Below are 17648 nucleotides of genomic sequence, written 5' to 3' on the forward strand. Positions count from 1 at the left end.
TGGGCGTTTGGATCCACGTTTGCGAGTTCACGTCTGCGTTTTTTGCTTTTTTTTTTTTTTTTACCCAGTCGCATGGTTTGACTTTTCAGCAGTATACAAATGCCCTGTTTATAAGTCCCACAAATTTTACAGTAACTTTTTTTGTACCACGGTACTATTCATTTCCACACAGTGATCTCAGTTTCAGTTTCAATAAAATAAGTTCGGTCCAAAAGGATAAGGATACTTTTAGTGCTATTTTCCAAAAAAAACCCACATCTAGTTGGTTAAAAAGCACAAATATATTAACTACAACCCCTAATTAAACTGCGACTTTTGTTTTCTTCAACTCTTTAAATCGCACTATCTCTGTCTTCTCTGCAAATTTTGTGAAGCATCAAGCATCATTCGCAGCGCTCAAGGATTTTGGTTATATACTTTTGATAGCTTACTAATTTTTATTTTCTCATATACTCGGTGACAATTTTTGGTTTTTCTAAAGGTTTTGTTAGCGTTGTTCAAGTACTAGGTAGTTTGTATGCTAATCTTGTGTTTTGGTTTGTTACCTTCAGCAAAATGTGGATGCCGTAGAAGATGTCGGAAAAGCATTTTTGAGCAATCCCGAAGTCACAGAATATTATTGTCAGTTGTGCATGGAAAGAGTCGAAAAATACGAAAGGATGGACATGCCGGAGGGGTTTTTTTATGTTACAAATGAATTAAATAAGAAATATCAATCGAGGCTTACGGTCCATGATATTATTGATAAACATTTGGAACTCCTTTTGAATTGGAAAATCTGGATGAAGTTGATCAAGGATGTGGAGAAGTTCAAATCTTCTGTCTTACTTTTTTTTGTTCCACTTTATACTCCACTAATAAAAACTTGTCACGTATTCACTTAATTAATTAAATACTATCATTATTGACTTATTAATGCTATCATTATTAATTAATAGTAGTATTTAATTAATTAGTTGAACACGTGGTATGTTTTTATTGATGGAATATAAAGTGAAGCAGAAAAAGTGGGACAGAAGATTTGGACTCGATAAGGAAAAGTTGGTCGCTTTAGATTGGGATAATGGTAAAATCAATACGGCAGACAACTCATGGTGGGAAAGGAAGTTAAAAGTTAGTTTCCATTTCCGTTATTGTTGTTACATAAAATTGCTAGAGAAAATTTAGGAAAAAAGCACCTTGACAAAGTGGACAAAGATATTTAGGAATGTAGCATATTTTTCAAAACTCGAATTCCAAGCAAATATGGGCTCCACTGCTGCTGTGCCACGCCAGTTGCTTGACACAGCAGCAATGGATGTGCAATAGCTTTATTAGGATGCGTTTTTCCTAAAAGTTTACTTAATTTGTGCTCTGTGGCAAATTTGGTCTCAAATTTGAATCATCTCTAATCTGTGGATCCATTAATTGAAGTTTATAATCCATGCTCATGCAGGAGTTCCCTGAGGCGGCTTTTATACGTGAAGTAGGTCTGCCAAATGTAAGTATTTAGACGTCAAATTTGGAAGCCCTGGAATAATGGTGGTACAGAAGGGCTTTCTTGAGGACTTGGACTCGGACTCGGAGGCTATTACTGTGGGTTCAAACGAGGTTGAGCTGATGAAGAAAGTAAAAAGGAGGTTAGCCAAAATTCCTGAATTGAAGTCAGATGAGGAGGCCCTCTCTATGTTCTGTAAAGAACTGTTTGTTGATCTATCTCAAAGACTCATGTTTTGTGCAATCCAACCGAACCGGCGGTTGTTGTAGCTCCAAAGTGAATTCAAAGCGTTTAACTAGAGGCAGCAGGAGAGTCAAGTCAGTAGTCCAAGCAGCAGCCCAAGCTCTTCAATTTAATGTGAAATATTACCATGTTCCTCCAAAACTTCAAGAACAAATACTCTTTATCTTAAGCCCAGGTTGCCATGTTCTCTTTAATGTAACTCGTGTCAGTTTGATGAAACCTTTTGGACCTCAACAAGTCTAGTGTAGATGAGTTCAATGTTGTTGCATGTGATGAAACCTTTTTGTTTGGTACATTTCAAATCCCAATTTTCCGTTGTAACAATCAAATATCAAAAAAAGGAAAACTTGGGTGTTGATGAATTCTAATACTGACGCGTGGAATGCAAAGACGCAAGTAAGTTTTGAGGTTTATATAATAAAAAAAAAAGGTAAGTTTTGAGGTTCTTGTATCTTTGACTAGTAGCCAATAAAGCCTTCATTTTGTTTTTTAAAACATCAAGTAGACCCAACAAAACAAAGTCGATCGCTTGTCCTGTTCGGCGAAAGTGGAAGCTATATGGATCAGTACCCAATCATTTTCCTCATTCTCAAACTCAAAAACAATTTTCTCAACGAAGCTGCAGTTTGTTGCTTCCAATCCACAAATGGCGGCCGAGTCCCACCACAACCCCTTGTTGGAGGACTTCGTTTTTCCTCCTTTTGATATTATCGAGCCCCACCATGTTGGTCCGGGCATTCGGTCCCTCTTGAAACAACTTGTAGGTCAACCCTCCTCCATTTCTGTTACTTTCTATTCTGGTTGCTGAAGACAAATAGAACCATGTTTTGTCTTGTCGATTTTCTTTGCAATATTTGTATTCAAGAGATGATCATGTGAGTTTGAAATCAAAAAAGAAAAAGCTGATTGAATTAATGGGTCTATTCTATTTTCTAGTATGATCAAACATACCCTTATGAATTTTCTCAGCAACCAATTAGAGTACTAGCGATTGCACGTTGATAAATTATTTTCTAGTTGATGATTTGGATGAACTGATCGTGTTAGTTTAAAAGAAAAAAAAAAACTGATTGATTTAATGGGTCTATTCTATTTTCTAGGATGATCAAACACACCCCAATGAATTTTCTCAGCAACCGAGTACTAATTATTGCACCGTGTAATAAATTCTTTACTAGTAGATAATTTGGATATGGGAAAATCTTAGCTAGAGTTTCTTAGATGTTGTACCTTAGACCACGCGGTTGCATTGACTAATGCGGCACAAAAGGTGTTATCTTTAAAGTTTAACTATGTGGCTCATGGTTAATACAACCATATTGTTGAATTTAATTGGGCGAACCTAAGTTACAACATCTAAGACCTAAAATTTATCTTTTGTGGATATAATCAATGGTGTTGCAGGAGAGGGATTTGGTTGAATTGGAAGCTACAGTGGAACCAACATGGCCAAAGTTAGTTGAACCGTTGGAGAAGATCATAGATAGATTATCTGTTGTTTGGGGAATTGTGAACCATCTCAATGCTGTAAAGGACTCTCCTGAACTCCGTAATGCTATTGAAGAAGTTCAGGTGTGTTTCGTTTTGTGTACCTTTAAGAATGATTAGATTCATTAGAATAAATGCTTTATTAGTTATTATTTATTTTAATTTTTGGCAGCCAGAGAAGGTACAATTTCAACTTAGGTTGCGCCAAAGCAAACCCATATTTTATGCTTTTAAAGCTATCCGAGAATCTTCCAGTTGGGAAAGTTTAAGTGATGCACAAAAACGTATAGTTGAAGGTTAGAAAATACTTGTTTGTGGAATGAATAAATTTGCATTTACTTGATTGAGATAAGTGGGTCTTTTTCTAGTTTTGAATTGAATGAAGGTCAATGGTGTGGGAAGAATTATGCTTTTTCACTCTCAAATGGTAATTACATACTAGGCATTGACAACCATTAGGTCTACTCTCTACACGCTTATCATCTATTTATCTTGTGGAACCACGCAATAATGTGAGGACCTTCTAGAGAATGTACGAGCTTAATGTCCACTCAAAAAACTCTTGCAAAACAAAATGCCTAACAAGTATTAAACTTCATAGGGATTTTCTGTGGGAAGGTTTATGTGGGGAATTCAAATTTCACTTTAGTCAATTGGAGGGTTTGTTTTACCTTAATTAGCAATGGTAGATTGGGTATCAAGAATTGGTTGCTTTTTAATCAAGCTCTGCTGGGAAAGTGGTTGTGGTGGTATGGGATGGAACATAATGTGCTGTGGAGGAAGGTGATAGATATGAAGGATGGCACCACTTGGGAAAGTTGGAGCTCTACTGAGGTTAAGGGGCTGTATGGGTTGTGCTTGTGGAAGAATATTCGTGGAGGCTGGGACAGATTCTCTCATGAGATCAGATGTGATGTTAGAGACGGTCTCAAAACTCGTATTGGGCTTTTTTTGTGGATTAGTGAGTCCTACTCTTCATGAGAGGTATCCCAATCCAAATAGCTCAAGACAGGGATGCTAAAATGGCCAATTATTTGGAATGCATAAATGGCTGATGTTCTTGGAGTCCTCTCTTCATTTGAGAGGTGAATGATTGGGAGCTAGAATCTATGACACAGCTGGTAAATACTCATATGCCGCAAAGATTAGGCATGGGGTGGCATATAAATTGATCATTCGATCTGGATTCCTTCTAGAAGCAAAAGATTCCAAGTGAAAAGCTACTACAAGGTTTTATTTGGTGGGGGAAGTTATTTTCCATGGAAAAGTTTCTGTACCACCAAGGGTATCTTTCTTCTCGTGGTTTGTGACATTAGGCAAGACCTTGATTATAAATAATTTGTCGAAAAGAGGTATCATTGTTATGGACTGTTGTTTTGTGTAAAAGACATGGTGAGAATGTGCCTTGCCTATTTCTTCATTGTGTGGTGGCTCATGAATTGTGATCATTGATTTTGTGTGCGTTTGGGGTTGTTTGGGTTATGCCTTCTCCTGTCATGGAGCTGCTGACTTGTTGGGAGGGATCTTTTGGTAAACACGTTAATGGGAGGATCTGGAAGGTGGTTCCTTTATGCATAATGTGGTGTCTTTAGAAGGAGAGAAATGACCATTGCTTTGATGGAGAAGAGCAAGACTTGTCTAAGTTGAAGTTTTTATTGCTAAAGACCCTTTATGAATGGACTTCTGCCTCCAGCCAATTTTCCAATATAAAGTGTACAGAGATTTTGGATTATTTTCACTATAGATTTCTGTTTTTGGTGTTCTGTATGTTTTTTTAAGCTGTTTTTTTTTTCCTTGTTTGAGTTTTTATTTGTGTGTCTCATTTTTATACGTCCTGTGTGCTAGGGTAGCACCTCTGCTTATTTTTACACTCTTAATGAATTCTTATTACTTATTATAATATATATAAGTATAAATAAATAAATATATATATATATATATATGTATATATATATTAAAATTACAAGTTGGATGGAAACTATGAGTTAGTCAGTGGTTGTGCTTGCCCTTGCTGGTGATTTAAATATACTTGCATTACGAAAGGTAACTACAGCTCTACAAATCCCGTAGGTGATGGAAGTCATTTCCCCAAACTAAATTTGACTTGCCTAAGAGCTGCTCATAGTTATCAAGCATCACATTTATGTGACACCACTGAATTGAGATTTCTAACTTCTTGTGACCCTCCTTCCTGATGTGCCATTGCCCATATCAGTTTGAACTCAATCCAACTACATGACTAATTAATTAATTAAAAATATTGCAATGGAATTACGGTTCTCATTCTTTCACAATTTTTAGTTTATATAGGCCGAAATTCAGGAGTTAGGGACTGACCAAAACTTGGATAACTTGATCCTCACCCCTTTCCCGTGTAAGTGTTTGTGTTTTAGTCAGAGGCAAAGTGGGTGTGGCCCTACTGGCAGTAAGGAAGATGAATTTTCCATTGCAATGCATCTTACATATGATCAAGGTTAGCGGCTCTAGTGGTTTAGCCCATGGAAGATGAACATTGCATGGTAAAACATGGCCAACTATCAATCATGCTTGCATTTCAGATGAAACTCTGAATGCTGTTTTCATTTTTACAGTCATATCTTTAGTGACATTGGCTTATTGGAATTTTATGTGTGTGATTGTGTTTACATGCACAATTTATGTTTTGTGCAGCTCAAATAAAAGATGCAGTCCTCAATGGTATTTCCCTTGAAGATGATAAAAGACAACAGTTCAATGAAATTGAACAGGTGCGTTTTCTATCTGAAGCATAACCTTAAGGAATAAAAAAATTGAAAAAAAAAAAATTTTAATAAAGAAAGTTAAGCATTTAAGTTTGTCCATACTGTTTGAGTTCAAATGGTGGATATACTAAATGGTGGTTTCTTCTTTTTAACTCCATGGCTAACGATGCCTAGCCCACAGAGAAATGGTACGGGCTCCTTTAAATCAAATAATGACATAAAACTGTTATTTGCAGTAGCAAATGTGCTGGTACAACCAAATAAATTTACTTTCATTACTGCTCTGACATAGATTTATAGCATTCTTTTCCAAGAAATCTGATATATAAATGATAAAAATCACCCCCCATGATAGTCAGTTATTTTCTTCTTCTTTTTCTTTTGATACATTTAAAAATCTGCTATAGAGGATGACTGAGAATCCTTCTTCTCGTGCCCAGTCACCACTAGCAAAACTCACCCCACTATTTTTTCCACCTTTGGCCCAGTTCGCTTATTCTTCTTCCCATTGTCTTCTGGGTTTATTCTATGGGATATTTCTCAACTTCGGTTGGGTTTGTTTTATTCCTTTGTAAATCGTCTTGGCAAATGGCAACCAAAACTTCATAGAGAAGGCAACCTTTTTGTCTTGTCCTAATCATTGATGTTTGGTTTCTTGCTCATATAGTTGTCATAGTAATAGCAATAGAGATTTGTATTACTTATTTTAAAAAAGGAGATTTATTTACACTCAATATCGAAAGAAGATTTCGAAACTTGTTTCTAATTAATCTAATGAATGAAACTAAATGAGAAATTATCAATATATCTCTATAATAGGTTGTCTAGAGAATCTTCATAATTAAAGCTGTTGATGATGCAGTAACTATATAAATTTTTGGGCTGGTGATTGTGAGTTATTTGTAGGAGTTAGAAAAGTTAGCACAGAAATTTGAAGAGAATATTCTAGATGCCACAAAGAAGTATGAAAAATTGATTACTGATAAGAAGGACATTGAAGGAATGCCTACTACTGCACTTGCCATGGCTGCACAAAAGGCAATTTCCAAGGTATGTCATGTACAGTCCTAGTAACTAGAAAGCAATATTAATGGTCTTTACTTACTAATCAGAAAAAGAAAAAAAAAAACTGCTGTGAAGAGGCAATTTCTACTGTGTTACAGTTTCTTTCATTTCTAATATATGCTTCCTCCTAACATTAGGGATATGAAAATGCTACCGTTGAAAATGGGCCATGGGTTATTACTTTGGATGGTCCAAGCTATCGTTCTGTCATGCAACATGCTCGGAACCGATATTTGCGTGAGGAAGTATACCGTGCTTATATCACCCGTGCTTCAAGTGGAGACCTCAACAATACACCAATTATTGACCAAATTTTGAAGCTTAGGTTGGAGAAAGCAAATCTTCTTGGCTATGATAACTATGCTGAGGTATGATGTTTTATGTATTAGCAAATGTCTTCTTTCAGAAACTTACTTATGTTGACTATAGGTAAGCATGGAAAAGAAAATGGCTACAGTCAGTAAAGCAGAGGAGCTTATAGAGGAACTTCGTAGTGCTTCGTGGAGTTCTGCAATTCAAGGTAATGTGCTGTTAAGTTGGTTTGTGAGAAATTTCATGGAATTTGGGTACATTATTGTATTGGGTTTTTTTTCCCCCTTCCTTGAAGAGGATGAGTGAATTATCGTCGTCTTTATATATGTTTTATGTACCCTGAAAAAGAGTACATTAGTAAATAATTGTTATATTTCATAATGGAATCTGTTGCTTTGTTAGACACATTGGTATTTTCATGGAAGAAATGAGATCTGAAATTGGTGCAATTGTCACTAGGTTCAATATTTTTGCAATATAATTGTCCATAGATTGTAAGAATCCTAGGCCTTGCATATAAAGGTGAAGAAAGGATGGAAAGAAAGGGGGAGCTAACATTCAAGGCAACACATTAGGGTAAAACCATTTTGAGTTTTTCAATGAAGCAGTTATTATTTATTAAAAAAATCCTACGCAACACATAATTTGTACTCCTTTGTGGATGCTTAATTATATGTTATAAGAAAAATTTTCAAGATGGCATGTTCTCCATGTCTCTTGGAGTTTAGAACTTCAATGATACTTTCCTTAATTTTGTGAAGGATTGTCCTGGGTTTATCTGCACTTACTGTAGTATAGCTTTTCTAGAGATTAATAATTACTGATAAATGAAGAGAATATGGATTGTGGGTGCAAAGTTAAACTGCCCCAACCTAAAACCTATTTTAGCAGGTTTTGGGTGGCCATAAATGTATGGAATTGCTTTTGAGACATAGACGATAAAAAACAAATCTCATTTTCTTTTTCGTTTCCAATATGTCACTTGTCCTGATGTTCTAGTGGGGTCACTATCTTTATTTTTCTTTGTAGACATGGAGGACATTAAAATTTTTGCTAAAGGTCAAAATGCAACAGAAGCTGATGAACTAAATCTCTGGGACATTAAATTCTGGAGCGAGAGATTGCGTGAGTCCAGTTATCACATAAATGAGGTAGGCCTCTCTCTCTCTCTCTCTCTCTCTCTCTCTCTCTCTCTCTTTTTGTGTGTGCATGCATCTGCGCATGCGTGTGTGAAAAAATTAAGCAAATGTTGATGGATACACTTTTGATGAATTTTTTTTTTATCTTTAGAAAATGCATAATATATAACCTTGCTATTGCTTAAGACACTATTAGTTTTTTTGGGCCCATTCCAACATGGTGAGATTTTCTTCTCAGCGGTGCCTCAACCTTCTTTTGATCATTAGTACAATACTTATAATGGATGCTTGATTTTGTTATTCTTAGCTCAGTAGCCTTTAAGATAATTTTGGCCTTTGGCCCTAGGAAAATCACTTTCTGTCCTGGGGTTTGGAAATGGCCCACTTAATTGGTATGTTTCACCCAGAAGCTCTACAGGAACTCTCCAACATTGCAAGAATGGTCAGATGTTGACATCAAACAGGGGAAGTTTATCTCCTAGTTATCAATGTGTTCTTGAGTGTTCAAATATCCATGAAGTTGTGCCTGATAGGCTGCATCTCCCAGTCTTAAATCCTAGAGAAGGTTTTTGTGAGAAAGTTGGACAATTTGTCTGTGCATGCTCTTAGTATACGTTTTTATCTGTGGTCTGCAATGGACTTATAGTCATGATACTATATTAGCCCTTGGAGGGTCATACAACATGAGAAAAACATCAGGAATGACTGAGTGACTGCCCTATGTAATTTTCAAACTATGGACATTAACTTGATCAAGGAGACTACTAATTTGAAAGTGAAATGATTACTTTGGCTACATGACTTTTGATTGACTCCTTGTTAAGTTGGCTGCACAAGGCTACATGACTTTTCTGCCCCCTTCTTACTATTTGAGAGTGATCTGAATTTTTATTTTTGTTAAAAGCTATTATTTGTGACATCTGTCTTTGTGTACATGCCAGGTATTCTTCAATGGACTGGTCTTTATTTAATCTTCTATCAAGATTTGACTTACAGTTCTATTTACATAAGCTTTAGTGCTACTTCACTTGATTTAAACTTAACAGGAAGAGTTGCGTCCCTTTTTATCACTGCCAAAGGTTATAGATGGCCTCTTTAGCCTTGCAAAGATGCTCTTTGCAATTGATATTGACCCAGCGGATGGCCTAGCTCCGGTAATCTATTTTATTTACTTCATTTACTTGCTCCCCTTGATTTGAACACTAAAAATTTCATTTGTCATGCTGGAAGTTACTCTTCAGGTATGGAATGAGGATGTCAAATTGTACTGTGTCAAAGATTCCTATGGTGCTCCCATGGCATACTTCTATTTTGACCCATATTCTCGTCCCTCTGAAAAACATGGTGGGGCATGGGTCTCTGTGGTTGTTGGTCGTAGTCGTGCACTTTCACGAGATGGTACATCATCTAGGTTGCCCATTGTACACATAGTGTGCAATCAAACACCACCTTTAGCTGGCAAGCCAAGCCTTATGACCTTCCGTGAGGTATGGCACATCACACATTGCATATGAGGTGAAATCATTTTAATTCTGGCCCTTATAGTGTAACTTAAAATCGCAAGTAAATATCACCTTGAACAATATTGTGATGATTTAGTCTTATAGTTTACTTATCAAAAGAGAAAAAGGTTTTTGCTATGTTTTTTTAGTTTCTTTTTCTGCCCTCTCCTAGTGTTGTGTTTATCAGGGGTCTATTTGTTTTACCTAAAAAGGTCAACTTATTTTCATCACCAGCTTATGTACAGCCTTTTACAGCCTTGCTTTTCTATTTATAACTGTACTTTCACACATTTTAATTTTTGAACAAAGTAAACCAATGAAAATAAACTCATCCAAACGCACTCGAAATTCTTTAATTTATAAGAAACTGATTCTTGTTTTCCAGTGATTTTCTGGAATTTGGATACTTCATTAATTTCTGAGTAGGGGCAATGGTGTGTTACAACTACTGTGTTGCTCACTGAGTGCATTGTTTCAAGAACAAATATTTTGATGTTGATTGAAGCCATTATAACCAGGTTGAGGCTGTCTTCCATGAGTTTGGCCATGCCCTTCAGCATATGTTAACCAAGCAAGATGAGGGACTTGTGTCTGGTAATCGAGGGATAGAATGGGATGCTGTTGAATTACCTTCTACGTTCATGGAAAATTGGTGTTATCAAAGGTAATGATGTTTAATATCTATAGCCAAATATACTATATTGGATCAGACTCCATGGCTTCACAACTCACATGTTCATATCTTTCAATTTAACCGGAAAAATGAAAAAGAAAAACAGACAAACAAACAAACAAAGTGAATTTTTTTACTCAGTTTGAAATGGAGCAGCATGTGAAGTTGGTCATACATCACTAGTTCATATACAGAATATCAAAGAGAGTTTATTTTGATAGAAAGTGCCCAAGGAAGTTAGAGGTGAGACATGAGTTTTACCTCGCTTCCTTTGTTGGGATCTTAAGATAGGTGGTCATTTGGGACTTTAAGGATGTATATTCTGATCTTGTTTTTATTGTAGAGTGCTTCACTTTAAGATCTTATACTCCTTTAGTAAGTACCAAGGTGCAAATAAAACCCTCCAAAGCAGTTGTCAAGATTTTTTCCCTTATCTAGCTTTTAAAATTTGGTTGTTGATTCATTTCAAGGGAAGGTTTCCAATTTAAATGCAGTTATCAGAATTGTTAATGAAAATTTCCTTTCCAACCAAAAAAAAAAAAAAAGATGGAAAAATCCCCATCTTTTGCCTTCTGACTTCTATGGAAGAATCAAAGATGAAGGAAAACTAAAGGTTGAAAAGCAAAATGTACTAAAGTCGTATAGAAAGCTAATCACATTTGGTTAAAATCAAACGTTTGTCAGACATACACATGTACTATAACATTAAACAGAAAAAAGGGACTAAAATAATAGGTGGGAAAACCCATTTCATCCACACATCTAAATGTTTACATGGATTTTTTTAGATGTTTGAAGAGAGCTCTAGATGAGAGTCTGACAAGTGAGCTCTGGGGCACTTGAAGTGACTCGTCCAGTAATTTCAAGCAAACATTAAAATTTGAGGAAATTCTATGATTTCCTTTGTACAATACCCAAAAAAAAAAAACTAAAGGTCTGAATCACAAGCACTTGATTGTTTTGTATAGTTATTCTAGATTTTGCATCCCTGGCATCCTATTTGAACATTCTCCTTTGGCAGGGATACTTTAAGGAGCATAGCCAAGCACTATGAAACTGGTGAGAGTCTCCCTGAAGAAGTATGCTTCAAACTTCGTTCAGCAAGGACTTTTCGTGCAGGTTCAGAGCTTCTTCGTCAGGTTGATTGAAGCCTATTGAACTTAATTTTGCAAATTTCTTTGTTTCAAATATTAAGAAGGCTTCTTTCTGTTGTCTTCTTGTTTTTGTTTTTTGCATTCCAAAATCCAACCATATTCTACTTCAGGAAATAGCTCATTTCTCTTCTTTTTTTTTTCTAAGATAATTTATCTAAGAGATTAGCGGCAGTGCTAGGAGTTTAAAAGTTAACAAATCTTTAAACAATGCTAATTAATATAAGTAAAAAGTAAATAAAAAATTAAACAAAATTTGAATCGTAATGCAAAATATAATATAAAAATGTGAACTAATTTATTTTTTTCACGTGATTGTTAACTTACCTAGCTGCATTGACGATTTATCATAATTTGAAATTGTTGCATTTTTCACTGATTGGATTCTTGCTTTTGAAGATTACTTTTATTATTTGGGAGATCTGTGAAGAGGAAAAAGTTAAACTTGTGTCAAATAATTTAGAAAGTTATGCTGCAGAATGGTGGGTTGATACTTGAGATAAAAGATGTTAGAATTCATCAACGTAAACATGAAATTCATTCTTGGCAAGAATTTAAAAAGATGATGGTTGATAATTTTTTCCTTGTGATTATTATGAAATATTACGTTATACGAATGACAAAAATAAACAAGAAAATTCTTGCATAGAGAAATAATATGGGCTTTATCTTCCAAACACCAAAGAAGAATATTAATTTGAAGGTTGGAGATTCAAAGCCGCATTTCAAGATCAAAGAAGTCCCTCAACAAGAAAGTGGAAAATTTTCTTTGGAGAATCTGACCAAGAGGCACCGGTTGAAAAATCACGTGTTGAAGAGAATATTCTACTTGCAGATTACACAGTAGTCAAACAAGAAAATATGGAGATTCTCAAGGAGATTAATGAAGATCCTGTTATAGAGAAAAATCACAAGGAGATTGATCATTTTTTGAAGAGAATATCCCAATTGAAGATTATACAAAAGTCAAATTAGATTGAATCCATCACATACAAGCAGTGCCACAAGATATATATATTTTTTGGGGTAATAATTGTATATTTTTTTCATTAATCTGCTCTTGATTAGTGTTGCAAATCAATTAAAGATCAAGGTGAATAAATTTTGGGTCACATTTTTTATGGAGAATAGATTTGTGAAGAACTTGAAGATTGCAAAATATTCAAAACATCTTTTCCTGTAGAATGGAAGATTTCATCTGAAATTGAAAAGTGAAAACTCAATGATGAGTTCTTTCCAAGTGAAGGGGGTCTGATGTAAGACGTCCTTGTCATATATTTTATTAAGTCGTATGGTATGTTTAAAAATATTTTGATTGGAAATTAGTTTTTTTTTTTTTTTTTTTTAAGCCTCTTAACTTGGCCCCTAGAGCGTAAAACAGAATTAATACGTCTTCTGTCAGTAAAATTTCAGTCTTTCATCTTTATTTTTTCCTGTATATTCCAAATCTCTACCTTATAGATTCATGGTTTTCCGGGGGCCTAGTTGTGCATTAATCCTTCTCTTTCTATAACATTGTGTTAGGTTTACTTTAGCCCCCATCTTGGGGGTGAGGTTTCAAGGGGACAATTTCCCCCCTCAACCTCCCTTGGGCCCTGCCCCTGTGAAATGGTTTTTCTATTCAGTTCCACTGCTAGTCACCTCTTCAGAATGAATTACCAATTATGGCAGCAAAATCTTCAATGGCTGTAGATCTTATTTAGTTCACATATTTAACAGTTGATAAATTTAGGCTTAGGAAAAATGGTTCAAACAATTGGATCTGCCCATACGAACTCCTTATAAAGTGAGAGACTGAAAATAGAGAATAGCTTGTTTCTGAAGTGACTATAATTTGTACTTTAGATTGAAGAATGGACTGGTAATTGAAGTCAGGAGTTCAAACTAATGTGACAGTTCATCGATACCAACAACTCATCTTGGAAAGAAATGGAAACAAATTCTATCATGCTTGCCGGCTTTCTTGATGTTCTTTTAATTGCCTAATGATTATAAAATGTTTTAATAAAAAGAAAATAAGAATTACTCATTTTAGCACTCTAATAGAATGTAATGTTTTGTGTAACTGTTTAATATGTTATCATGTCATTGTAGCTACGATTTGCAAGTGTAGATATGGAACTCCACACAAAGTATGTTCCTGGTGGTTCAGAATCCGTGTTTGACATTGATCATAGAGTGGGTCAAAAGACTCATTTGATCCCATTGCTTCCAGAGGACAGGTTCCTCTGTAGTTTAAGCCATATATTTGCAGGTTTGTGTTACAGATTATTTTACTATTTCATTTTACCTTATTGTATGATGTGTAATTACAAAGTTGAAGGAACAACTTCGCTTCAAAAGATTTGAAACCACCATGTGGATGCTTAGTTAAAATAACAATAATAATAAGAAGAAATTTTCTACCTTTTTTAATGTTTGCAATCACAAATGTCTTGTTTTTGTTGAACATTAGATGATTATGCAGCTGGATACTACAGCTACCAGGTACTTTTTGGTCCCTCTTGTATACATAATATTCCTTTTTGTGTTCATGCTTTCTTCAGCTTGCTCTTATGTAGTATGAACCTCAATTCTCACATTTTTACAACAAGCTGCTTCTTTATTTTTCAAGTTTCATTTTAGATTGTTATATTAACTTTTTTATACAGTATCTTTCTGACCTCAGAAGTCCAATTTTTCAGTGGGCAGAGGTGTTAGCTTTTGATGCCTTTTCAGCATTTGAGGAGGCTGGCTTGGATAATGATAAGGTATGTCCTTGAACTTGAACTTGACTTAAAAGAAGTTGGCCTACAAATCTTTCATGTGTCATATAAGTTCCCTCATATTAAGGTAGATTGAGTCATGTAATGCTTCTTGTTTTTACCTTAATGGCTACTAATTTAGATTATCTTTTGACCTCTTAATCTCACCGATATAATCTATTCATTTTCTAATAGTTTGGACTTCATTAGTCTTGAAAAAACCCTCTCACACTAGGTCCGGCATGTAAAAATCTTCCAACTGTTTATAGGGATCACCATGTGTATGAAATCAAGTGTGGGTTCAAGATAAACAGAATTTAATCTTTTCCCCATCTTACCACAGCTAGTGAAATGAAAGGAGCTTAAAATACCAATATTGTCTAGTAGGTTGGTAAAAAAGTAATCAGCAACCATGACATGACTATTCAGATTGTTATAAAATCATGCAGTCATGAACAAACAATTGATTGCCCCTGAACCTCATATTAGGGGTCACTATTGACGAGTCCAAATCTTCTGTCCCACTTTTCCTGTTCCACTCTATACTCCACCGATAAAAACTTGTCACGTATTCACCTAAGTAATTAAATACTATCATTATTGACTTATTAATGCTACCGTTATTAATTAATAGTAGTATTTAATTAATTAGGTGGACACGTGGTAAGTTTTTATTGGTAGAGTATAGAATGGAGCAGGAAAAGTGGAACAGAAGATTTGGACTCGCTATTGACCTAAGTCAGCAATTCTTGAATGCATCGTAGATTTAAGGAAGCCTGCAGTCCTTTTAGCTGGGTCATGTGGATTCTGTCTGTCACTGAATTTTATCATTATTAACGTGTCTAGGCCATTAGATAAGTTTTTTCAGTTCCTGGTATAAATTGGCATTGTTAGCATTATTTCTTAGTATGCTTTTGGTTACCAATGCAGTATATCATATTCCTTGCTATTTCACACGCTTAATTTGATATTTGAAATAAAAAGTTTTGCTAGACTATCAGTGTTTTTGGCAGTTAATGGTGTCAGTATCTCTGATCTTTTAAAGATTTCTTCGTATTGCCGGCTTCTTCTCAGAATCTTATTTAGTTTTGTGCATATATGATTCATTCCAAGCTCAAATTACTGAAAATTTGATGGAGATTCCGCAATTCCACTTGTGAGAGTAATATACTCCTGTTCCATTTATGGTGGGAAGTTTCTTATTGGTGGTTGTTAAAAAATATTGAATTACACTGAGAAACAATTTCTCAGTGATATTTACCTGTGCAAGTATCACAGATGCTTCCCTTTTTGCACATTGCATCGAAAAAACACATCCTTGTGAGAGTTGTCTTTTAAAAATTATATTGGGCATACATACTTGTGTGCATACACAGATATATACCTACGTACACAGAGCTTGCACTGGCACTGACACACGTGAAACATATACAGAAGGAAGAACCTGTTACACACATGCACACACATTTAAAAGGAAGTAACCTGCTACCCAAGTTTTGAAAACTCATTGTGTTGGGTGCTTTTGATATGATTGTAAGGTTGGTAGGTTGATTTTTAAAATTAGCAGTTGTAGCTTACTTTTCCATACAACTGTTAATTATTTGCTCAAAATGGTCACTTAATTTAAGTTTGATGTAATAAACATAACAGCATGAGTCTATGAATACTTTTTGAGAAAAGATCCAACTCTTATTTAACTAGCTGTTGTTATTATACATATGAATTTTAGAATTTCAATATCATAATTTGTAGATTGAATGCTGATAGGATTTGAATGTAGCCATAATTGATCAAAACTAATGTAAACATAGAGGAGGAGCCGTCCATCCTATTAGGTGGTCTTGGTTGTTGCATAAAGTAAATATCATTTAAAATTTTTGTTTTTCTTGCAAGGAACTAAGTGGGGGATCATTTTATTTTGAAGGTTTAATTTTCAGTGCAACAGTTTCATAGGCCAATTATTTTTCTACTTTAGAACTTAGTGATCAATTAATTATTCTGATTATGTTTGTTATTCGGGTGACAATATTGATATATCACTATCACAAGTTCATAAGCAATTTTTAACCACCTTATTCCACCTTTTTCAAGTGAACTGCACAAATATTCTGTTTTCCCTATATATCTTATTCCCTTGTGGTTCATATCTACTGTAATTCATCTACAAGCTTACTTCATGCAATCTCTTGGATGAACTGGTTATTTTGTGTCATGATAACTTCATTATACTGGTCTTCTCGGTTTTAGTTTATTGATCAATCTGTCTTGCAACAGGCTATTAAAGAAATGGGTCTGAAGTTTCGAGAAACCATACTGGCTCTTGGTGGTGGAAAATCACCCCTCGAGGTTATACACAATTAACATACAATTGTTTTTTAGTATGTAAATTGAAAAATCTCACCATGAAAGTGCCACGGGCTCATGGTTTTGGTTATAGTCACCATTTGAAATAAAACTTTGTTTTTGTATAGACTTTGCCATTCCTAATTGTATAGAGATAATTCTTTCAGGTTTTCATTGAGTTCCGAGGGCGTGAACCTTTGCCAGAGGCGATGCTCAGGTACAATGGCTTATTGCCTTGATTCGCAATCGAGGGCTAGCAGAATAATAAAGCCAGAAATCGACTTGTAAAGTCTTTGTTATCAATATCATGAGCATGTAATCTCAATCAAAACATGTTGTCCTCAACTTCTCCATCGAAGTAATGTCAATACATTTGGCACTTGTATAAAGCGCCATGATTGGGAAGATTGTATAGGTTATGCTTAAATTATTGCAAATTGTAAGATATTAACATCCAAGTGTAGCTGCTTTTTGAGGAAACTATTCTCTCCTTCTCACTCAGTGCAGCAATAGCCAACCTTCATCATCTCTAACACAATCACTATCCTGGATCCATTTACGTCATCAAAAAGGACACCATCAACTTTCAGTGCCATTTTTGGGTGGCTTCTGTGTCTCCTGAGTGTGTTGTGTTACTTGTGTATTACATTTTTGCCTCTCTGTGGCTCTTATATAAATCCTGGTTGCTTTTTATTTGGGTGGGCTACTAAAATTAAAATGGAACGTTTTAGGAAGTACTTTTCTTTGAAAACTAAAGAAACCTTTATGAA

At 35.1% G+C, this 17648-nt stretch overlaps 1 protein-coding gene across 2 annotated transcripts; it reads left to right on the forward strand.

Annotated features, from left to right (window-relative positions):
• Positions 1 to 2236: 2236 nt before the first annotated feature.
• Positions 2237 to 17379, forward strand: LOC142607537 (organellar oligopeptidase A, chloroplastic/mitochondrial-like). 2 transcript variants are annotated; one of them, XM_075779073.1, is made up of 17 exons: positions 2237 to 2480; positions 3125 to 3292; positions 3381 to 3504; positions 5879 to 5955; positions 6856 to 6999; positions 7152 to 7382; positions 7444 to 7534; positions 8356 to 8477; positions 9512 to 9619; positions 9707 to 9952; positions 10486 to 10631; positions 11662 to 11779; positions 13886 to 14045; positions 14247 to 14278; positions 14443 to 14541; positions 16810 to 16881; positions 17046 to 17379. In XM_075779073.1, the coding sequence occupies exons 1-17, from the start codon at positions 2367 to 2369 to the stop codon at positions 17115 to 17117; spliced, it is 2124 nt and encodes a 707-aa protein (XP_075635188.1). In that variant the 5' UTR covers positions 2237 to 2366; the 3' UTR covers positions 17118 to 17379. The 2 variants fall into 2 exon arrangements, with proteins under 2 accessions (XP_075635188.1, XP_075635189.1); XM_075779074.1 differs by having other exon boundaries at positions 2238 to 2480; positions 14476 to 14541.
• Positions 17380 to 17648: the final 269 nt, after the last annotated feature.

The sequence above is a fragment of the Castanea sativa genome, chromosome 8 (assembly GCF_040712315.1).
Source record: "Castanea sativa cultivar Marrone di Chiusa Pesio chromosome 8, ASM4071231v1".
Classification (NCBI taxonomy): domain Eukaryota; kingdom Viridiplantae; phylum Streptophyta; class Magnoliopsida; order Fagales; family Fagaceae; genus Castanea; species Castanea sativa.